Genomic DNA, 24,752 nt, shown 5'->3' with positions numbered 1-24,752 from the left:
CTGATTTTCAAGCTCCCCACAGGACTCACTGGACTCACAGCTAAAAGAGAGGCATAAACTCGCTCTCAGGAGGAGGTGCAAGTCGGCTCCAGCACACCAACTGGAACAATTATCATCCTCGGTTTGCAGACTAGGAAACTGTTAAATGATCTGCCCAAGGACGAGATACAAAGCCAGCTCCCACTCTAACACTAGGCCCCCAGGCTGCTGCATGCCAACCCCATGGGCTTCCATGGCAGTGGGCCTGGGGTTGGGCCAGACAGACCGAGCTGCCACTGTGCAGCAAGAAAACCCAGCGTAGAAGCAGGAAAACCAATATTCTCCTGTGATACGATCACCTCCAGAGAGGTGAACAACAGCCTTGGAAAGGCTGAAGGTCAGTGCAAAGCTGACCTTCCCTATGGGCTGTCCTCCATTTGTGTTTCTGCACGTAGGGGTGCACGTCCATAGAGGTCCAAGAGGTGACTGAGGAAAGTGCTGTGCATCTCTGTAAGTGGGGCACATGAATGCTCTATATCCTGCACATAAATTACATTTCAAGGAGCTGCTGCGCATTCCAAAATACGTAACACCATCCATCTTCTAGAACCAAGCTCATCTAAAATCTTAGTTATTGCTGACAAATGTGGTAGGGCTTATATTCATAAATATGACTGCCATGTATCCATATTATTTAATACAAAAGTCTTGAGAATAAGTAGTCTTTATAAACCACACTCCAGATGGCTTGAAGATTCTAGAATACCCACGTAGGTCAGAAAAGTGGAATTGGCACTGACTTCTCAACAGTAAATCCTAAGGCAGTGATCATTCTTTCTGGCATTTCATTCAGATGTATGACTTAGTATAAACCTACAAAATTAAGTGACTGTAGAAATGTACCCCACTTAAGGAATGGCATGCTATTGTAATTGATTATTTAACTATTTATTTAAATATCTTGATAAAGTTCTGTACTTTCTTTGCAAAACTAACATCTTAGGGAAAAAATTCCATATAAAAAAACGGTGCAATCCTGAAATATTCAGCTTCTTAGGCCACTGACCTTGGGGCACAAATATTATCTCATATTTTCAAAAGTAGACATGTGCACAGTCCCCCTCCCCCATTTTGTGCTTATCAAAAAACCGCTAATAAAGACTAATAAACTGCTCTCTAGTTAAACATTTTTCTGAACTTTCACGGTGGGGTTTCCAAGTCTTCCCCTGCCCCTCCCCCAGCACTTACTTTCTTGAAACAAAGCTGAACTGGTGTCTGTACCAATGATAAGTACAGCCTTTCCGTGGCTGCTCAGAAACCAGTGGAAAACGCAAGCGCTGCTGGGAACTGCTCTCGTGGCTCCTCACCTGGTCTGTCTACCTGAGTTCTCTCCTCTCCCTCCTGCTCTGGGACTCAGGTTAAGGTCATTTCCTCAAGGAAGAACCCCCTGATCCAGTGCCCGTCCCACCAGGTACCGAATCTATATTACGCACTTCAGTTGTTTTCTCTCAAGGTAGCCTGGTTTCTTATTTGGAGAACATATTATAAGTGTCTTATCTCAAATTATTGATTTATAAAAGTGGGGTTTTTTTAATCAATAAATATCTGTTGAATGAATGGCGACAATAAAATACTTCGAATGTATTCTACACTCACTCTGAAATATTTTACATACACACCCTATACACTTTTAATGTGATATGGGCAAAGAGCATTGCAAACACTGAGAATAATTGGAAGGGCACATATTTAATAATATCAGTTATAAACTTCCTCCCTCCCCCACTTTCCTTCTTTCACACTTATTTATTTTTTTACTTACTTACTTACTTATCTATTTATCTATCTATTTATTTATTTTAAGGAGGCTCCACGCCCAGCGTGGGGCTTGAACTCACAACTCTGAGATGAAGGGCCGCATGCTCTCTACAGATGGACCCAGCCAGTCACTTCTCCTTTCTTCACCTTTAGAATAACATATGATAGAGGGGCGCCTGGGTGGCGCAGTCGGTTAAGCGTCCGACTTCAGCCAGGTCACGATCTCGCGGTCCGTGAGTTCGAGCCCCGTGTCAGGCTCTGGGCTGATGGCTCAGAGCCTGGAGCCTGTTTCCGATTCTGTGTCTCCCTCTCTCTCTGCCCCTCCCCCGTTCATGCTCTGTCTCTCTCTGTCCCAAAAATAAAAAAACAAAACAAAACAAAAAAAAAAACGTTGAAAAAAAATTAAAAAAAAAAAAAAAGAATAACATATGATAGAAAGAATAAGGCAAATGGGGTTGAAAAGTGGAGCTCTGACTCAAGAATGCTAGAAAAGCTATGACTGAGTCAGGACCCCTTAAACCAATATGAAACCCGGCTTTGAAAAAGTCACATCTTTTCCCTGGACTTTCGAGACCCAAGGCACTAGCCAGCAGTGAGAATGCAGGCAAGACACATTAGTAAAGAACTCTGGAACATTCGTGAATGAGCAACGTCTTCTGATCATCTAATGGCTGATAAAAACACAAATACCCCAGGGAGCCCTAACATAAATCTCCTCTTCACCTTTTTGGGTCAGAGGCACCAGAGCGGTGGGACTGGCAGAGCCCAAGCCCAATTCACATGATGGGTACCTCGAACGCACTGAGCTCTGGATGCTGCACCGTGCTCTCACCATCCCCAGGACGAGGGGACTCTACCCGACAGCCTCTGTAGGCACGGGTGGTTGCCACAGCTCAATCACAAATATGATTCTGTATTTCAGTATGATACCAGCTCTCCATATTATAACCAAAGCAAATGCTACCGTCTTAATGTTTGAATTCCATTTTTAAAGTTTCTACTATCAAGAAAGAAGCACCTTTTAGATTTGTTATTGGTCTGCATCTCCTCTGAAACAGTGCTCTTTTCAGCACTAAATTTTCCATACTCTGCCTCCTTCCCTCTGCTTCGATAACCTAAGAAGAGATTGCTACCCACGTCCACAATTTTTTATAATGTCCCATTAACCTACTTAAATGCCAGCAGTAGAAACCAGAGGAAATTGTATTAAAGTGAGAACAGGATAGTCTGCAATTACTACTGCACAAAATGGGGCTATACCACGACAGTGATTATTCAGCACCGGCGCTGGGAAAGGCTCTCTACAATCTGTTCACCTTTCTCCTAAAGTTTACAAGATCATCGAAGTCCACTACCTCATATTTGTACCTGTGGTGTCTGGTCAGCTAGACTGCTTTGGAGGAGGTGAATTCTTGTATCTCTAATCCTATTTTACATTTAGGATCCATAGCAAGGAGGCCATAATTTCAACAGGTACATATGAGATCATACCCACCATATTTGAAATGTCAGACTATTTCATTCTGCTATCCTTACAAAGCAATGCTTTCCTCCTCTTCCTTTTTCTTAGTCACTTGTTAGCTCTGTTACAGCTAAACCAACCTGCCCGGGGACACACTGGGGACTAAGCTACTATGGTCTGAACGTCTGTATTCCCCCAAATTCGTATGTTGAAATGCAAACCCCCAAAAGCGATAATACCAGAAGGTGGGGACTTTGGAAGGGGGTTAGGCCATCAGATGGAGCCTTCATGAATGAGAACAGTGTCCTTATAAAGAGACACAGAGACAACTACACTTCAATGAAAATAGAACTAAACAACCTCCCCCCCACCCACCGCCGAGAGACCCTAACCATCTCCCTAGCTCATTCCACCCAGTGAGGATACAAGAAGTTGGCTGTCTGCAGATGGAAAGAGGGCCCTCCCCCAATCATGCTGGCGCCCTGATCTCAGACTTCCAGCCTCCAGAATTGTGAGCAATAAATTTCTGCTGTTTCTAAGCCAGCCGGTCTATGGTATTTTGTTGTAGTAGCTGGAACTAAGATATAAGGCTTAGATTCTATCGGACAAAGATAAGAAATAGGGGAGATTCTGTCAAGCTCTAGAAAAGTTAAGATTTCCTGAGTCAAATAAGACAGACAGCCTTACTGATGACAGCCAACTCTAGTTGACTTGATACTAAGATGTGGATCAAATCCATCAAGGCTTTCTTTATCTCATCTAGTGTGTCCAAAAGATGCCTGCTGCCATTTTCAAATGCAGAGCCCCGCTCAGCCTGATGAGGACAGTGATTAGAGAGCCATTTATTCAAAACCATTGAAATGCAAACCCTTTAGAGTAAAGAGGCAATGCCATGCAGGATACATTAGGAAGAAGTGCATCTGAGTGGAAGGCTGGGGAGATCAGGGTTGGGTCCTTCTACCATAATGAAATGTACATTGGGGTCTATGCCTGTATGTCTTAGGGATAATAACTTTGTGTCTCCACTTGAAAAATCTCAACATCTATTAGGGACAGTGATCTGCTAAGAAGCATCTGAGATACAGCTATCTTGTTTGGCACAAACTTTGATTTTTACAAAGCTTATATGAATGATTCTATGTCATAGAGTTTTAGCACATTAGGTAAATCAAATTAGTACCCATAATATCTTGTAGGGAACCGAAGAGCAGAAAGGTTAAGAGACATCAGGACCTCACTGGACAGATGGAGGGATGGGCGGGGGGGGGGGGGGGGGGGGGGGGAAGGAAGGGGAGAGGGGAGGGAGGGAGGGAAGAGAGGCACAAGGCTAAATCTTTTCTTTAAAAATCAAAAGCTCTCTTACTTAAGGGGCAGATTGCAAAAGGACATCCCACGCTTAGAGGCAGGTAAAAAAAAAAAAAAAAGAAAAGATAGTAGCCCTCTACAGGTTCAAAATTATATCTGCTCTGCAAATAGTTCCCATAAACAGCATTAATAAATACAAAAAGAATCTTTTCTGGCTGAATCTACAATTAGGTCAGCTTGTTTCATATACTTTAATAAATCAAACTCTGGGGAGAAAACATATTGCCAAACATTCAAACTCATGAATTAGGAATTTAGGAGAATAATTCTAAAAGCTACCACAAATCTCTAAATCCTAAGAGTCTTGAGCAAAGACCACTTTACCTTGGAACTTTTCTTTGACTTGGTAATCCAAGGAAGCTTAAGTTTTTCTGGTTGAAATCTAAGGAGAAAGAAATAAGGTAACAATGAAATAACTACATAATAAGTTAAAAAAACAATCTCCAGTGGGGAAAAAAATTCTCCAAAGTCCCACTGAACATACAACAAGAAAAAAGGAAACCATTAACCAGACAAGAAATATGAATACAAAAATGACACCTTCTAAGAATCAAATTCCACAACATAGGCCAGGTTTTTTTCCTTCTCCTGAAATGTGGTCAACATAACTCTGTGGGTGAAAAAAACAAAAACAAAAATAAAAAAAAAAAATCTGACATAGTTCAATCCTATCATGTAAATTTGTTATAGCTACGAGAATAATTCAAAGCAAATAAATACTGAATGGCATAGTTACGTCCTCCAGGAAAAAAAGGAGGAAAAAAATTAAACAATTTTGGTCAAGGTAACATTGAAACTCATCACTGCCTGATGTATTTGAGACACCTTTAAAGACTGTGTGCATTTAAGGGGTTGTTGAAGAGCAGAGGAAATGCTTCAGCTGGCTTTATTGCCTTCCTTAAAGTCTAAACAATAACAACACATCAAATTAACTACTTTCTTTATTTTTGAAGGCAAGATATGTATCGTGTAAAGACAGGTGGTAACAAAGCCATGCAGAAAGAAACACACATCCGGGTGAACCAGTTAATCAAAACCAGGCACAGATAAATTTATACCAGTCTAATGGCAAGTAATCTGTTTTACAGCTTTTGGCATAGTAACCCTTTGTCCACCAAGGAAACCACAAGCAGACCACTTACAGAGACTTCTAAGGAAGTGCCTTTTACTGTTTAATATTTGGGGGCAAGTACCTTTTACTGTTTAATATTTGGGGGCCAGGAGAAAAGGAGGTACAAAAATATATCAGAGGCTGACATGCCCTTATCCATCAAAACACATCCGGGATCCCGGAATTTGGAAACCGTGACCCACTAGAGATATACAATAAAATGCAAGGTATAATGCCAATTAAACACCTAGGCCTTTTTCCTGATTATACACACACCTGGCTATGTGTGAGAACTCGGTTCAAAAAACTATCAAGTGATACAGAAGAAAATTTCTGACTCTGAGGCCTGTTCGACTCACTTCCTACTGGGATGTCTGTGCTGGGAAAGACTTAGCTACAGAATGCCTGAAGTTCACATGTGCCACTCAAAATAACTTCAGCATTTCACTTTTCTTCAATCAGCGATCAGAATCTGTGATGCCACCCCAGTAGTTAAACGGAAAGCATGTATTTTCCTCCGCACTCTAAAGGAAGCCACTACAAAACACAGCATTTTGTTCCCAACAGTGTTCACATGAAGAGTCCATAAAAAGACAAACAGCACTGTCTACTGGAAATGATTTAGTATATGTAGCATTCAGTTTAGAAAAAAGATTTTAGCTAAAGCACAGCACGTCCAGGACGTGATCCCAAGTTTGGACATTTTAACTGAATTTGCAATTTTTCCTGCATAGAGGCTACAGTGGTTTAGCCGTCTCTGTAACTTACACTAGGGGAAAAAAACAAACCAACCCACGTTTTTCAGCCATAAGATAAGCTAATGCATACACTCCGTTAGATATTTAAAGTGTCCTTTGAGGAAACTGTATAACTAACTGGACACGGGAGAATATATGGCAAAATGGAAGCTGCAAAGGCTTTCATCAGAGTATACAACAAACCCATACGTGCAATTCCTATTTCTCTTGCCTTACCTTGTCTCTCAGAGAACTGGAAAACTCCCAGATAGCTGGCAATCTCTGGGCTTCTGAACATGGTTGCACATAGAAAGTTTAGTAACAGAGCCTGCCCTCCAGCTTAATTCTCAACCAGCCACGGCCTTCAGCCCGTCTAAGCAAAACTGGGTTGAGATTCTTCACAGCACAGGGCTACAGCAATCAGGCACTCGTGTCCTTGAAAAGTATAGTCAACGCAAAGTAGGAGGCTGCAGGCTGGAACAGCTCAAACCCCGTAATCAGATTACAAGCAGAAATCAGGCCTGTGGATGCTCAAACAGGCTGGACTCCGCTGATGGGCCATTCTTGATGTTTCCACTTCAAAGCGGGGGCCGAATCACAACTTATGCTTCAGCTAAATAGACAATACTGCCACCTAACCATCACCGGGGGAGTCAAAAACAACTCCTCCTCTCCCTAAAAATAAACAAAAAGGAACTGTACAGAGGCTCTTGAGGTACTGGGAAAAGGGGAAGCCGCCTAACAATTCCCAGGCTGCTTGGAGTCCGGCTTTGGCTAAGTTAAATGAAATATTTCACCTAACAGGGAGCCAAAACCCCATCGTTAAGAGTCCAGATTTATGAACAACACATGAGCGAAATTGCAGGAAGAGAAGAGGCAGATATTACTGGAGGTTCAGAAATTTTAATTTGAGACAGAAGCTCTTAAGCATTACCTCGTGGACTGCCCCCTTGTTATTTCATCGTTACTTTTGAAAGGGAATTAATTTTTAAAAAGCAGCTTTACTACAAAACTGAGGGGAAGGGACAGAGATTTCCCACATCGTCCCCCGCCTCTACATCATGCATGGCGTCCGCCATGAGCGACAGCACTCACCAGAGGGGTACATTTTTACCAAGGATGAACCTGCTTTGATTGATCGTCATTACCCACAGTCCGTGGTTTACCTTAAGGTTCGCAACAGTCTATGGGTTTGGACAAATGTGTAATGACATCTCGCATCGGAATATCACACAGAGGATTTTCACTACCCTGAAAATCTTCAGTGCTCTGCCTTATTCACTTTCCTCCTCCTCTCCCGGCAACTACGGATCTTTTTCCTTCTCCCTAGTGTTGCCTTTCCTAGAATGTCAGATAGTTGGAGTCAAACAGTATGGAGCCTTTTCAGGTTGGCTTCTTTCACTTGGTAATATGCATCGAAGGATCCTTCATGTCTCTTCAAGGCTCGAGAGCTGATGCCTCTTCGGTGAGGAATAATATTCCATTGTCTGGATGCACCACAGTTTGGTTACCCATTCACCCACGGAATGGATGCTTCCCAGTTTGGGCAACTATGAACAAAGGTGCTATAAACATCCAGGTGCAGGTTTTTGTGTAGACAGACATTTTCAATTCCACTGGGTAAATAAATACCAAGGAGCGTGATGGCTGCATCATATAGTAAGAGTAAGTTTAGTTTTAAATTTTTTTTTTTCAACGTTTATTTATTTTTGGGACAGAGAGAGACAGAGCATGAATGGGGGAGGGGCAGAGAGAGAGGGAGACACAGAATCGGAAACAGGCTCCAGGCTCCGAGCCATCAGCCCAGAGCCCGACGCGGGGCTCGAACTCCCGGACCGCGAGATCGTGACCTGGCTGAAATCGGACGCTTAACCGACTGCGCCACCCAGGCGCCCCATGAGTAAGTTTAGTTTTATAAGAAAGTGCCAAACGGTCTTGGAAAGTAACTGTACCATTTTGCGTTCCCACCACCAACAGATGAAAGTTGATGTTGCTTCAAATCTTGCCAGCACTTGGTGGTGTCTGTGTTTGGGATTTTTGCCATTCTAATAGGCACATAGTGGTATCGTATTGTTTAACTTGCATTTCCCTGAGGCCACATGATGCGGAGCATCTTTTCATTTACTTATTTGCCATCTGCGTATCTTCTTTGGTGAGGTGTCTGCTGAGATATTTTACTCGGTTGTTTTCTCATTGTTGCGTTTTAAGAATCCTTTGTATATTTTGGATAACAGCCCTCTATCAGATGTGTCTTTTGCAAATATTTTTCCTAGCCTGCAGCCTTTCTAAGTCTCTTGAAATTGTCTTTTGTAGGGGTTTTATAATTTTAGCAAAATCCAGCTTATCCATTCTTTCCTTCATGGGTCATGCCTTTGGTGTTGGATCTAAAAAGGCGTCGCCATTCCCAAGGTCATCTGGGTGTTCTCCTATGTTATCATCTAGCTGTTTTATAGTTTTGTGCTTTAGATTTAGGTCTATGATCCATTTTGAACTAGTTTTTGTGAAGGGTGTAAGGTCTGTATCTAGATTATTATTATTATATTTTTCCCATGGGGCCGTCTAGTTGTTCTGGCAGCCTTGGTGGCAGAGACTATCTTTGCTCCCTTGAGTTGCCTGTGAGTCTCTACTCCCATGAGTCCCAATTCCCTGTACCGGCCTGTCCATGTCTCCAACCCTAGGAGCAGTGGCTTGCCCTGGGTCCTCCCCTCTCTGACGGATCCAAGAAGAGTTGCTGATTTTTCAGTCTGTTTGGCTTCTTTCTTGCTGTTGGGAGAAAGGAGTGACTTCCAAACTTCGTATATGCAGGACCAGAAACCCTGAAGTCCCCGGTTTATTTTTGCAACATGTAGATGGTGAGCCACGCAGTAATAATTAGAGACTGACAATTTTACAACTAAAAGGCACGTTAAAGAGAACCTACGAAAGCGACGTCATTTACAAGATGAGGAAGCAGAGGGCCAGAGAAGTAACTTGCTCATGGGTACTTGGTTAGGGATGGAGCCACAGAATCTTGGGAAGGTGGGCCGAAGACCATGATTTGTCCCCCACACCCAGTGGGAGGCAGGGACCCTGAGTATGTCCATCTTTGTATACTTAGTACTAAACGCTATACCTGGTGCAGAGCAGGCCCCCAGAGAATGTGTGCTGAATGACCATATGAAATTATGGGATAATCTTTGCTAAAGGCTAGAGCTCACACTCTAAAATGATTTTCATTGATTTTATATCCTGATTTCAAATCAGATTGACTTAACCTGATCTCTAAACCACAGACAAACCTAACTTGAAAAGGAAGAATTATACGCCAAATTAATTGAGGCACGTCAACAGAAGGCACCCTGGCAGTCGTGACTCTGTGGGTCGGTGGTGGCATATGGCATTCTCTCTATGCTTCAGGTTACTACATCTCTTACAAAGCTGGGGAGAAATATGGCAAACAGGGCAGTTGAAAAAAACCCGGCAAGGAACAACATACGTAGCTGTGGAGGTCATGGCTAACTGGGGAAAAAAAAAAAAATACGAAAACAGAAGTGTGGGAAGGGGTAGGGAAAGGGAGGAAATTGGGCAAGCCAACTGATTCTGGAAGTGAATAATTAGATAAGATGACATAATATTTATGTTTTACAAATAATCTTTATAAAGAACTTAGCTTATAAGATACAGTATCACCTGCTCATGACCGTTTATATTCCTGAAAACTACTCTTGTTAGAAAATACTCAATTAGAACTACCCTAACTGTATCTAAATGTTTCTTTTGAATTATTACTAAGGAATAACTCTAGTTTAAATTTTTAAAATGAAATTCCAATTGAGAATAAAAAGGATTTGGATGTTCTCTTTACGTTGGTAACGGAATCTTACCAGAAATACATGCCTCACCCATCACTTATGGAAAAAAACAGATTTATATATGCCTTCATTGTTGAAAAGAAAAAGCAGAGAATTCTTTATGAAATTATGAATATGCAATTTAATTTCCTATTTAATTATCTCATCCTCATGAGACCAAAAAGACTGAAGAAATCTACATTTTTACATCAGCAAAAAGCACACAGTTTTTTTTTTTTTATTTACTCTCCACTAATTAGAAATAATAACCACTAACACTAATGTTATTATTTTTGGCTGGCTCATTCACACAGAAGAGCTACAAGATAGACAAACATCTCCCCACATCATTCCATAGGGTAGCTGTTTTACTTCTCTGCAGAGAAAACGATAAGTTGTGGTTGTGATTTTCTTAAATTTCAGGGGGAAGACGTCTTGATTTAAAACAGAGATGGTGCTGTCTTCCCTTTCCAACAACAGCACTTAACCACCAGCTCAGCACAAAGAAAGGAGACTCACAAGATGCACAAAATTCTCTGCCGCTGTGTCCACTCAGAAAAACTGATCTTTTCCATTTTTGAAGCACCACTGCCTTCAATACTCAGAAGTAATGTTTAAAGGAAAGATTTTCTTGGACATTTTTGAAGTTTTAATCTTGAAATTAAAAAGAAACACAGCAAATGCTTAAATTTCTTCTAGATGGGGATGAAAGAAAATGCTTCAGTGGAAGGGGCATAAATGTGTGAAATGGGAGGGCAGGAGGGAGGTCACTGTCATGGTCATGGGCATACCACGTCATGATCTGTGAGTTGTGGATGACCAAGAAAGATCTATGAATGGGCCACTGAGATGCTGACATCCCAAAGCGAAATCACTCGGTCAAGTGAATCAGGCCTTGGTAAATCCAAAGCCTTGGACTCTAGGAAAACTGGAGGTGAAGGGGCCTTCCTGATCACAAATCTTCATTTTGCAAAACGTTTGACTACTCTCTCAAGGTCACATGGCTTATGGTGTGACAGTGCCAGACTAGAAATCCACATTCACTCCCTCTCCCCTGGACAACTCCCACATTCCTGATAGGCCTGGATACAAAATAACAGGGGCCATTGCGGTAAACATGTCCCGAATTGTTGTCGTAGGGTTTCCCAGCTCTCTATCTTGATTTTATTGGTAAAGGGGCCAGTCTGACCCCTGGGGGAGGAGTCAAGCCAGTTTCTGGTTGCTTCTTACAAATTTCGTATGATTCCTTGGTCTGGTTTTGGTTCCACAGATGTCCCTCAAATCCAGCACTGACCCCAGACACGAGTAAACAGGGCATATCTGAGACCCTCGGGCAAATATATAAGTCAGTGTGGCTGGTGGCACCAGGGTATTATGGAAAAAAGCAAGCAATGTATTACTCTATAATTCTTCCTTCCCTTCCCAAAGTTCCCACTTTATTGGAGATGGACAGGATGAGGGTGTTACTAGAGGAGATTACTTTGAACGAGTCCAACTATGTTTACCACAGTTTGTTTATAAACGCATAAAACTGGAACCAGCCTACAACATATAGAAACAGTGAGTAAGTAAATTACCCAAGAAAACCAGGTTTGAAACGCAGCTGGTAATTTGGAAGAATTTTCACGATGTATTAGAGGTACACGCCCCACTTCATTGGAAAGACGGTAAATACTCCAAAACATTAATTATCTCGCTACTCAGACATAACTGCTCAAGTTTTTCCTCCTCTATCGTCCAATAGATACACAATAAACATGAATTACTTCTACAGTCACCCAAACAATTAATGATAAATAAAGATGAAAGTAATAGGCCCTTTTGAAATCTCAAGGCTGAGATTTGGCCTAAACATCCAGGAGAAAATCATGAATGGAATTGTGTCTGTGGGCTCATGGCACAATATCAATCTGCCCTTTTCCCCTGAACATATGCATTTCTTGGCTATAGAGGAGTTGGCCAGAGAATCGCCAACGCCCTTGATAACATGCAACCCCATGTTTCTCACACTCAACCCCGCATGGACCATAATCACGTGGAAGTGCCGAGACCAACTTTCTCTGCCAACCAGCACTGAATTCACCTGCTAAGCCCTTTCAACGAGTGTCATCTCTCTCAGTATTTCTCTATTGCCAATTACCCTTTTCCTGCTTAAGAGCCTTGTCTTCTAAAGGATTATCGACTTGAGGGGCAACACCTGAGATACATTCCTAGCACAGGGCCTGGCTCGGAACAACAAACTATAAATACTGGGTGAACGAGGGAATGAAGCGGGCAGGCAAGCAGACAAGCAACGAGATCACTTCTGTCCTCCCTCGTTCTTAAGATTCTGGTCCATTCTCAGGAACTCTCTTTCCTTTCTAGGGGGCATATAGGGGAATGGTTACCACTCCTTCCTTACCATGAGACTTCTACTAATGTCTTCTTGTCTTTCCTACAGCGTGAAGCAAGGATATAGAACATAAACATTTGCATGCAGGAAGAAACAGGAAGAAAATGTCAAAGATTTGTCAGAGATACGATGGAATGGGAAAAACAGGAGCTGATTTCTGTAGTCTAACTGTGGCCAATGTCAGCGGGAGTCCAGGTAAGAAGGGTCACCTCCTAAATGGCCAAGGTCAAAAGATAAGGCATTAGATGACAAAGGATCAGGGTATTAAGCCCGCAGGGAACGTGCTGCCCAATTCACAGCTGTGGCTCAGGATTACATGGAGACTTTATGAGGAACCAGTCCCCCTGTCTGTTGTCTGGCTGACACATTCATGCACCCCTGCAACGTGAGTGAAGCTGTCCTTCAGGGGTCATCATCATGGAGGACAAAATGGGAACAAAGCCAATGAACGGGAAAACAGCCCGACACCTCCACTGGCAACTACCCATTTTCTACCAGACCTACTGGGATGATATACAGAATAGCCTAAAACTCGGGACCCTTACTGACCTGGCACGCCAGGGTGGGCACGATGCTAAGTGCTCTGCGGCATTAAACTCATTCAGCGCTCTCAAAGCCTGCAGGGAGATACTGTTACTATCCCCATCAGCATGAGAAAATGGAGGCACCGTGGGCTCCAGACTCTTGAAATGTGGCTCTGAAGGCAAAACAACCATTTCCTGGTCAGTCAAAATGAAATCAAAGAGAATATGAAGGGGAGGTCATGATTACATGAGAGAATGTCCGTCGACCCTTGAACAGGTAGGGCTTGGGGCACTGGCCCCCTACATAATCGAACATCTGAGTAGAACTTTTGACTCCCGGGGCATCAAAGTGGCTCAGTCGGTTAAGCAGTTAAGCATCCGACTTCGGCTCAGGTCATGATCTCACGGTCTGTGAGTTCGAGCCCCGTGTCGGGTTCTGTGCTGACAGCTCGGAGCCTGGATCTTGCTTGGGATTCTGTGTCTCCCTCTCTCTCTGCCCCTCCCCTTGTCTCTCTCTCTCTCTCTCTCTCTCTCTCTCAAAAATAAAAATTTTTAAAAAAGAACTTTTGACTCCCCCCAAACTGAACTGAAAGCCCACTGCTGACCGAGAGCCTTACCAATAACATACACAGTCGATTAACACATATTTTGTATGTTGTATGTTATATACTGTATTATTTTTAATTTTTTCACGTTTATTTAGAGAGAGAGAAAGAGAGAGAGAGTGAGTACAGGAGTAGGGGAGGGAAGGGAGAGAGGGAGAGAAAGAATCCCTAGCAGACTCCATGCTGTCAGTGCAGAGCTGGGCGTGGAGCTCAAACTCCCAAACCGTGAGATCATGACCTGAGCCGAAACCAAAAGTCCAACGCTTAACAACTGAGCCACCCAGGCACGCCTGTTATATCCTGTATTCTTACAATAAAGTAAGCTAGAGAAAAGAAAACGTTATGAAGAAAATCAGAAGGAAAATACATGTATGGTACTGGGCTGTATTTATTGGGGGAAAAAATCCACATAGAATTTGGTCTGCACAGTTTAAGCCCGTGTTCTTCAAGGGTCAACCGTATGGGGATGCGCTCGGAAAACTGGCGCGCGTTATTTAATCCGCACGCGGATCTCCATATTGAAAAGAGACGTGAGCGTCTGTGACGGTCCATCTGAGGCCTGTATGATGTCACCTTATGCTTCCTCATTGTGCTCCTTGAAAGCAACTGAAGAACTCACAGGCCACAGGAAAATGAGCTGACTTTTAAATGGACGAGACCTGACCACATGCCGTTGTGAGTTACTGATACATTTCTAAAACTTTAAGAAGTGTGGCAGAACGACTTTAATGAAATCTACTCTAAGCTACGAAAGGCGATGGCTGGACTAAAATTCCAAAGTGAAGGATGTATTTTTATAGCCTAGTAAAGCAGTATTTTGTGTGCTAGCAGCAGCTGTAGATGGTATTCACATTTTCTGTGGGGATTTTATTTATGTGTGCAGACTCTTAATCTGGGGCAGAATTGGCTGACATGAGGTAATCCCACCAGTGGGAAGCCCATTTAAGTCCTTTTCATTTCCCTTTTATCACATACTGGTTTATTCATACATTCCAGATTCCTCATTTTAGTGAAAGTCTCCTCCTGTGCGTGCTGCAAAATGCTTTCCGAATTTTGGTTAGAGGGAATATTTAGGCTAAGTCTCAAATAAAATTTTGTGTTCTACGACTGCATAAAGCAATTTTAAACAGGCCAAGTATGCAGACATGAAAAGGCAAAATTACTTTCAACGGTAAGAAATATTACAACTCACAGAGATTTCTGTGTCAGATGTGTTGAAAGGACCACGTCAGTCTTGCTATATTCCAGAACTCGTTTTTAAAGAAAAGGCTTACTGCGAACCCGTAAGGACTTATTCGTGGCTTTAAATGTCCAAAAGAGGAATGTTAACCTTTGAAGTGAAAATGATCCTTAATCATTTTAACTTCTGGCCGATTTTGAATCTGTAGCTAGTAATTCTTGGGAAAAATAACCCAGGTAGCTTACGGGAAGAGAGAATGGTCAACTGTTTCTCAGAGCAAGGTGGGGGGGTGGGGGGGGGTGGGGGAAGGTCAGGCTCCGTGTTGGAAATGTACAACTGGAATATACGTACAATGGGATATGACTCAGCCTTAAGGAATGACCTTCTGACATGTGCTACGATATGGATGGACCGTGAAGACATTATATTCAATGACTAAGCCAGACACAAAGGACAAATATCGTACGATTTCCCACCCACGAGGTATGCAGAGTAGTCAAATTCGCAGCAGCAGAAAGCAGTATGGTGGTTACCAGGAGCTGGCGTGCAGGGGGAATGGGGACAGAACTAACTAGAAGTTAAGCACAAAGCGACACAGGTTAGAGGTATGCGCTGGGCATCCAGGGCACTGCCCTCGTGAGGCCCCTTGCACATGGCCCACTACTCCCTTCCAGGTCAGGGAGACGCCAAGGACATTTTGACCTCCTCAAAGCACCAATACACAAAGGGCCCTTCAACAATGATCTGGCAAATAAGCATACATTTAGGTATTTAGTGTAAAATCTGAAACTGTATCCTAGAACATGAGGTGCAGAACTCTGTTTCTTGACAGCTGCGGGGGCCCAGGCCCCACCTCGCTCGCTGAGGGCTGAGCCCCAGCAGAGGGGAAGGGGGCTGGCATGGTGACAGTTATCCAGGGAGCTCGGAGCAGGCTTCTGCCAACTCCAGTCATTCAATACTCGCTGTTTGATGGTTTTAACATGAACAGAAAGTAAGGAAATACTGAATCATCAGATATGAGAGCTTTTTATGAGTCTAAAAATCCAGATGGCAGACAAGTAAATGTGTAATATTACTGTTGATACCTGATAGATTAGAGCCGTTCTACGGCTATAATTGAGTGATCTGAAGGCAAGAGCTTTGAATAAAATAATTTGGGGGCTTCCTCGTCCTCAGAAGGGCATCTTCATAAAAACAACAGCAGGGGCACCTGGGTGGTTCTGTTGAGTAAGCATCCGACTTCGGCTCAGGTCACCATCTGGGTTCGTGGGTTCGAGCCCCGACTTCGGCTCAGGTCATGATCTGAGTTTGTGAGTTGGAGCCCCACATCAGGCTCTGTGCCGACAGCCCAGAGCCTGGAGCCTGCTTCAGATTCCATATCTCGCTCTCTCTCTCTGCCCTTCCCCCGCTCACACTCTCTCTCAAACATAAACATTAAAAAATAAAAATAAAAAACCCCAGCAACCTCACAAAACTAATTAGTATGAAAACCCAAGAAAAATCCAGCAACCTGTCATCCCCAGCATGTCCAGTGTCCTACAAATGTACTTTAACTGGTACCCAGGACCTTACTTCGCTTACCCAGAGTCAGCATTTGCTGAACGATGGGGAAGTGGAGGGATGTGGCTGAGATCGGACCTGGTCACAATAGCTTTCTCCACAGGCAATGACCACCGCAAAGCAGATCCTGTGCTCAAAGACTGAGTGGCACAGGAAGGTTACGACACAGAAGTTGAAGGTATATTCTCTTTGCTTGTTGAAATGACTAAAGATATACTGACACTCACGAGTAAGTTTAACGTCTGATATAAGGCAAATGATATCAAAGTTTGGGTGCCCCTCAGGGTCAGATGAGGTACCTGTTAAAAATGAAGGTCCCCCTACCCCAGATATGCCCCAGAGGTCGGAAACCACTAGTACAAGCCGTTCGTGATATTACGTCCAGGAAGAAGCAAGGAAATGGGACCACTGGAGGAGTCTGAGGAAGGAAGGCTTCCTGGAGAGGGTGACTGGTGAGACTAATTGGGAATGGAGGAGACAAGTGGATGTGCCAGCAGGAAGGGGTGATGTAAGCATGACACATGGGGTGAGAACAGTGCTTTGTTTATTTTTTAAATTTTTGTGTATTTTTGAGAGAGAGGGAGCGCATCAGCAAGGGAGGGGCAGAGAGAGAGGGAGACAGAATCCGAAGCAGGCTCCAGGCTCTGAGCTGTCCGTGCAGAGCCCAACATGGGGCTCGAACCCACGAACTGTGAGATCATAATCTGAGCTGAAGTCAGATGCTTAATCGACTGAGCCACCCAGGTGCCCTGAGAATAGTGCTTTATTACAGGAGGTGTAAGAGGCGCCTGAGTGGCTCAGTCAGCTGAGCGTCCAACTTCAGCTCAAGTCATGATCTCACAGTTCGTGAGTTCGAGCCCCGCATCGGGCTTGCTCCCATCAGCAGCGCAGGGGCATAGGGAAGCTTCAGATCCTCTGTCTCCCTCTCTCTCTCTCTGCCCCTTCCCCACTTGCACTCTCTCTCTCCTTCTCTCAAAAATAAATAAAACATTTTTAAAAAATAAACAATAAAAAAATAAAAGCCAAGGAGGTGTGGGGCTGAGATGGGGGCCACATACAGAAGGAATGTGACAGGCCAGACACAGAGGTGGAAAGGCAGGTGGGAAGGAAGGAACCTCCCAGAACAAGGAGACTCATCTACTATGAAGAAACAGAAAAGCTGTCACTGAAGTCCCAGTAGAAAAGAAATTCCAGGTTCTTTTCAGGTCTGGACATCATGCAGCATGGTCTTTAAGAAAGAAAACAGTTTCCAGAAGCACAGACCTCCTGGCCCACTCACTTCCTCTACGAGGCTTGCATGCCTCTTACCATACCCAGGACGGCAGACGGTAAAATAAAAAATCTTCTAAAGGTCACCTCCTTTTTCATACATTCGTTACTGTGACCCCTCCCCGGGTCACAACCTGGCCCATGGCTGGCAACTCTGCCGCTGTGTCATCTCTGTTACCAGACATGACAGGCTGGCCAGCAAGTCACAGACACTCGAAGCCACTGAAACAGAGTGACCGCTCAGGATGTAAGTTACAGGGGGGAAACTGAAGGCTGATATTTCGGGTTTTCTGCGTAGTATTTCCAGTTAGATGCCCCATCACCTACTTGCACCCAATATGCAAAAGATGAACGTCAAGGATTTCACCCCTACCCCCTTTTGCCTCAGCCCTCTCCCATCTCCTGCAGTGCATTCCCACTCCACTTCCAGAAGCCGTCCCTTCTCTCCCGACAGGATTCACTGAGCAACTACCAGAGGTCAGGTGCCAGGGCGCTCGGGATGTTGAACAAAGCGCCTGCCCCCCATGAGTTCACGGTCGCGATGAAGGATCACCTAACACGTGAAGGGCTGATTTTTGTATAGAGTTGCCAGGGTCTTCTTCCACCTTGTTCTCGCCGACCCTTTTGAAGTTTCCCTACTTCTTCCGTTGTTCCTATCAAGTACGTATATTTGTCTTCCCGGGACGATAGATTCTTTCTGGGTATAATGAGAGACCGTTCCCTCTGGCTCCAGAACAGCCACGTGCATGGCAGAATTGAGACAAACATGGCGGGATTACCTCACTTCCTAGAACAGAGAACCCGCGTACCTCCTTCCCCCTCTCCTCTTCAAAACACCTGCCAAGATGAAGTATTTTAACTGCGACGACATGGAAATAAGTAGGTAAACTGTACTGTCCTGGTCAATGTGAATTACACGCTTTTTGACATTCATGCTGATTTGGGAGTGAACTATTTATTAATGCTCCATTGTAGCTAAACGCTTATTGATGTAATTAAGGAATAATCAAACAACTGATTAAAACAGTATGATTCAGGTGAGTCAATAATTCTTCCCCTTAAAAAGGCAACACGTTTATCTCCCCCAGGACAATAACTATTCCTTAAAATCAAATCCTTGCTTTGTGATTAAAGTTATATACATACACCTTAAGATCACATTGGAAAACCCAATTGCCCACCGGCTCCAATCCCAACTTCCTCATTCAAGATAACTAGATATAAAACATTCAAGCAGCAGTGTTGTAATTTATAACAACTTTGGACTTGCGGACTTTGTGGCTTCTCATTCAGGGACTCAAAGTTTATGTTCTAACAAGAAGCCTCTTTCTTCCCCTGACATCTTTGTGGTACATAAAGAAAATGTACCCACTCCAGGGACTTCCCTGCTCCTTCTTGTCCTACGCACGACTAATCTTTTTCTCTTTTCAATTTGAGGTGCAGTAATGTACCCCCGTGACCCTGAAACATGCTTTGCATGGAGTTTCAGGGGTCTTCTAAAGTCCTAGGGGAGCTCAGCACCAAACTAATGAATCCCTTTTTGTACAGATCAAAGGTTTGAGTTAAGTACAAGTAATTCAAAGCCATAGCCCACGTCTTGGAGAGCCAGTCAGCTAAGAGGTCAACAGAGATAGAAACAGATATTTAAAACGGGGGGGGGGGGGATTTTCTTTAACAGGATGGACATAATGAATTTACCCTTTCCCTAAGAGACAAGAAGCAGACAGGAGTCAATCAAAAGGAGACAACAAGGTCAAAACAGACCCCAGCAAGTGTCCTCTCCCACTCCACTCCCATTTGCCTATGCTAACCCCAGCCCTGGTTGCTGTCGCTTCCCGTAATGAGCTGGCCAGCTTTGCAACTGCGAGATTTCTGTGGGGAGAGAAACTCGTGGTGATGGGGCAGTTAGGACAAGCTGCCATTGTCCCTTCCGTCCTGGGAGGCTGTCCAGAGCCTGCACCAGGTTCAGAAATGAAAAAGAAATCACTTAGCCAAAGAGACATGAACTTGAGGCTCCTGTTTGTGGTCACTTGCCACATAATTAATTCAGGCTCCTCCTCCGTGTGCTCCCCTGTCCCACAGGCAGCTTTGGTTCTTCAGCCATGACCGCTAATTTCAGGAACTTAAGAAGTCTGTACAAAAATTTTGGGGAGAGAAAAGTGCCGCCCTCCCTAGTTTCTAGCCACTGCATCGGTTTTGGAAAAAACACCAAAGAGAAAAGATGGATTGAGTCTAAAGCGTTCAATCATAAAGCTATTTCCCTGAGATGCTAAGCTGTGGCTATTAACCCCCAACACCGAGGAAACTTTATTATTGAAGAGCACAATAAGGCAGATGACGTGATGAATGTCATTTCAGAAGAGGAATTTAAAATGGAGAAGTCGTTTGGGAGCTCATCCAGTCTAACCCTATACTTTACAGAGCACAATGGAAGTGACTTGTCCAAGGTCACTTAGCCCATTTGTGACAGCCTTGGAGCCTGGGTCCCCTGGCTCCTAGGACTCTGTTCTTTTCTGCTGTAGCACCTTGCTGCCTGGTAATGTTTCCTTCCTACCACACACATGACCTCACCACTAGCAAGACTTTACTAGAAACATGATCAAGATGCTAAGAGTCTCCAAAACATCTTGGGTCAACAGGAAACCATTCAATATTGCCTGATACAGTCCATGCTCCACTCAGTAAGTCCTAACACAGCACAAGCCACAGAGTAAGGAAAGCCCTAGGAAAAGGTGACATACTGCTCTGACCTTCGGGAAGCTACTTCCTGTTTTCCATCCACACCGTAAGTGTGTCTGCCAAGGGCAGTGCATATTCCTGTCATCACAGTGCACTAGAATTAATTGAGCAGTACTAGGCCACGTCTCCAGGGTTTGGGCTCTCTGGCTCCTTGCGGGACAAAAGCCCACTCACTGCCACCAGCCCTACCGGCCTGTCCCCAGGCACCAGCCTTCTTGGCCTGCTGGCCTGCCTAATAAGGCAATGTGCAAGGTGACTGGCCGGCTTATAGGTCACCCACTGTTTACTGTGCAAATTCTGGACTCACAAGCAAGAGCCTACCTTTTGGCAGACAAAGGGTTACCCTTTGCCAAAATCTCTTATTCGGTCCATTTACATAATAATAGATACTGGTCTGTAGAGCCTGCTAGATTGGACACAGGGTGGCTTGCAGGGTTAAGGGAACTTGCCTTCAGCAGGTCTGGAGTAGCTAGGCTTCAGGGGAAGTTTCTTTGCCTCTGCCTCCCCCAGCCCCCTTCCCAGGTCCCTCAGAGAACTCACACTCCATCTCTGGAGCAACTTATTTAGCATGCATCCTGACTCCTGAGGCGCCCAGACTTCAAAAATAGCAACCGGACTGTCTCCAAATAGATCGCATGTCCTGGGTACTTAAAAGGGAGTCACTGGGTCAGGTGCAGGAAAAATCCTTAGCATCCCAGAAACTATGTGCTGGCGGCGGGGGGGGGGGGGGGGGGGGGAACGAAAGCCAAAGCAAAACAACAAAACCCCAAACTTCTGTCTTTTCAAATAAGGAGGCGGAGCTGTTGGCCAAACCCTGCCTGAATACAAACACCCTTCAGTTATTTTCGATGCCGTGAAGGTCCGGGCTCAGAGACTCTTCCCACCCCCGGCTCCTGAGACTTCTACACATTTGGGGAAAGGATACCTCTGCGGTGATTAACTGCGGCACATTCATCACTGCACAAATTTCCTTCGGCTTTCAGTCTCTTTGTCACTTAGAAGGCATTCCACCCTCCGGCCCACCAAAATCTGATATGTCCCAGGAGAGTTTTGAACAGTACGAGCATTTCAAGTGTCAACAGCAGCCTGGCGATGATGGGATGGAGCCAGATGAGGAAGCATCAGGGAGCATGAGGTCGCAAACCTCGAGGACGGTGTTCACCAGACTATCAGTGCACATACGAAGGCCGAGATACAGCCCAAATCTGTAACCATGGTGAGCGGAAGCCAATCTGACGGCCTCAGCCTCCCACCCGGGGCCAGCATCCAGCGTTAACACCCTTTCTGCGTAAACACACAGTTCCTTTCGAACCAGAGACAGCCGACAAGTAGCAGCCACGCTCTGCTTCTCAGAGGAAAAGAGTTGAGAGTATCTAAAATGACGGTTAGGAAAACAGGAGGCCTACACACTGCTGATATGTTGGGGATAAAAATGTTAGATCAATTTCTGGTTTTCACGAATCCAGGGTTTACCTACTCAGTCCCTACGGGATTCTCCAACAGAGGCATTCAGGAATCCCTGTCTAGATATTCGTAACAAAGAGAAAAAGCAAGGGGTGTGGGATGCTGAAAACCCAAAGCTTGTCCTTAAGCTCCTGGAAAAAGCAGCCTTGGGAAGGAGAGTTTCAAAAACACACGCCAACCTCCATATTGTCCTAACAAGCCTCTGTCCTCACAACCTCAAAGGAATCGGCTTGCACTCTCTCCTTTACCGCCTCTAAATTAGGCAAAGTAGGCGGGGAACCACAGGGGCCCCAGGGTGCGGGCAGACCCGGGGGTGTGGAGCTGCCCTGGGTCCCTGTCCCCCCTAAGAAGGCAGAGGGAAATCACAGGGCGGCAGGTGTAGGCCACCAGCCGCCTGGTTGGCTTCTGTGTTTATTTTACTCCCGAACAGCTAATTTCCCATTGTTCAAGGCCAAGTTAGAGAGCACTGAAGCATTGTTACTCCCTTTTCTTCTTCAACTGCCAGCTGCTGTGGCTGTTTGATTCCTAATTAGCACTTCTAGGGAGAGTAGGCCAGGAAAGGGAAAGAAGAGGTGACTCCTAGCTACTGGCCTCCGACCCCTGCCAGCAGCAGGCTGGGCAACCGGGACCCCTCGAGGAGGAGGAGGAGGAGACAGTGAGAGAGGAAAGGGAAGGCGTGGCGGCGCCCGCAGGGTGACCTGGATCTACCGTGGAATTCCTACGTGGTCAGACCTCAGGACGCTAGAGACTGCGAACTGAAGACAATCAAAAAAAAAAAAAAATCATCAACAGTGACAACTGAGCTCATCTTAAATGTATTCTAATTAAATGTCGTCAAGAAAGAAAAAGTCCTGTCTTCCAGTCCCTGTGACTCTCTCCTGAACAGTAAAGATATTACTGTGCTCGCTGGCGTTGCCGTCCTAAGCAAGGTTGTCCAACAGGTTCGCGCACAAGAGGTGTATTCATGGACCTGATTCCATTAAAGCAGCAGCTGCTCATCAGTTTGAAGGTATATGTATTCAGTCAACATCCAGTTAACAGAACTACAACCACAGCACTGTCCCCCTGAAATTAAAACTGTGCCAGGTACAATAGGCTGCACGGTGGATTTTTTATCAGATCACTTCCTGTTCAGACGAGCAGAGAGCTTTCTCTTTACCATGCACATTGTATCTTTTGTTTTTTTTTTTTTTTGGCTATTAGACCGTGTAAGCTATTTGATTGGGTGGCAGAAAGAGACTTTAAAATTATTAAGGAGTAGATCTTCATTTGCTGCCTATTTATATAATACTTTGTTTTTAAGCACATTGTCAGGCTATTTTTATGGATATATTTTTAACCCGGACACATGCTTACCCTGTGTTCAGCTTAAAATATGCTGATACAGCTTTAAACTCCCTCCTGCAATGCTGATTTAACTTAGCCACCGCTATCCACATCTGAGAGTATTAGTTCAAGAACTAACCTTTCTTTTTAAAAAGAATTAAAAAGACTTGATTCCTTAACTGCACTATGTCGTCCCCTAGTGGCTGAAAGGAGTTGACGGATTTTCCAAAGTCCACTTTACAAAACACCCGTTCTTAAACGGAAAGCATGAAGTCTGGACGCTTTTGCTGACAGCAGCTTTAACATCTCTGAGATACATACGAGCTGAAAGGTTAGGAAATGATTTCACTCATTTACTCAACAAATAACACACGAAGTGTCCTAGAGGCCGAGCCCTGTTCTGGGGCTGGGGAAACAGAATGAGTAAGGATACAGGAGAAAATTCCATTCTAGTAATAAATACACAAGTATAATACAATGTCCCACATGCCCGGTGGCCTTTTATTTTAATGTGTGTGAAATATATGTTACAGGAGCTCACTATCAGATACTCGGCTAGTCCGTCTCTTCAACGTCTTGTCTGTCATTGTCCCCTCCCCTTTACCTTTCCCTTCACCCAGGCAGCCTCAGAGCTGGTTCCAGGTGCCCTCAGCAAGCATCTGCTAAATAAAGTGACCCATGAAATCCAAACTAATGAGGCTTTATTATCAGCTAAATGAAAGGGCTTTTGCTGTTTTCAGTTGTCCGTATCGTAAACTAAAATACCGATAGTTATAAAAGTGAGGCAGGCTCATGAAAAAGTAACAGGTCTCTCTTTAGACATATAAACTGAGGCAATAATATATTGTTTTGTGTATAAACATCACGGTGCTGTGAACATCTGATTCAGAAGCTCACATCTGACGAAACCATAAACGTGCATTCCGAGGCTGTAGCACGCTATTGTTTCACTCTCCTGTCCCCCACCTTTCTGGAAAGTGGCAGAACCACAACTAATGCCATTCCGAAGTGAGTTCTTACAGGACGTGAGGTGCTCTGGGATGTGCCAGGGTAGCAGAGATCACTGTCGTGCCAACTTGGTGCACTGGCCTTGGCTGCGGGACGCTCCGTGCTGAGAAGGGCTCTCGCCCACCACACGTGGGGAAGTACAAGTTCACAAGACCAAGGATGACAGAGTCTCTCAGGAGCACAAACTCTCACAAAAGCTGAATACCTGTGCGTTCCCATTTCTGTTTGAAATTCTACCTCACCTGCCCGGATGCTGTTCAGTTTCTTGCTGCTGGGATTTTTTCCCCTTAATGCCGAGGTCTCCGCCATGGAGATTTAAATGTCAAGGGGTCCACAGCTACGGGTCTCTGTTACTTCTGTAGGAAAAAGCAGGTGGCGTCTCA

General features: G+C 44.5%; 1 protein-coding gene across 27 annotated transcripts in view; it reads right to left on the bottom strand.

The window, feature by feature from the left end:
- Nucleotides 1–24,752, bottom strand: part of SVIL (supervillin) — a 234,045-nt gene that overhangs the window by 97,038 nt on the left and 112,255 nt on the right. For 6 of the 27 annotated variants that reach the window (XM_045061074.1, XM_045061072.1, XM_045061073.1 and 3 more), the window contains one exon: nucleotides 4,949–5,006. The exons of 4 other annotated variants lie outside the window; for them this stretch is intronic. Coding sequence is in view for 18 of the 23 variants with exons in the window: in XM_006933343.5 (XP_006933405.4) it covers nucleotides 4,949–5,006 (58 nt within the window). In the remaining 5 variants the exon portion in view is untranslated. Of the gene's footprint in view, nucleotides 1–4,948; nucleotides 5,007–6,709; nucleotides 7,080–21,188; nucleotides 21,192–21,979; nucleotides 21,988–24,752 lie in introns of those variants that run through there. 17 more of the 27 variants (XM_045061083.1, XM_019834152.3, XM_023256495.2 and 14 more) reach the window with 16 other exon arrangements.

The sequence above is a fragment of the Felis catus genome, chromosome B4 (assembly GCF_018350175.1).
Source record: "Felis catus isolate Fca126 chromosome B4, F.catus_Fca126_mat1.0, whole genome shotgun sequence".
NCBI lineage: Eukaryota > Metazoa > Chordata > Mammalia > Carnivora > Felidae > Felis > Felis catus.
This window is presented reverse-complemented; position numbering and strand designations above follow the sequence as displayed.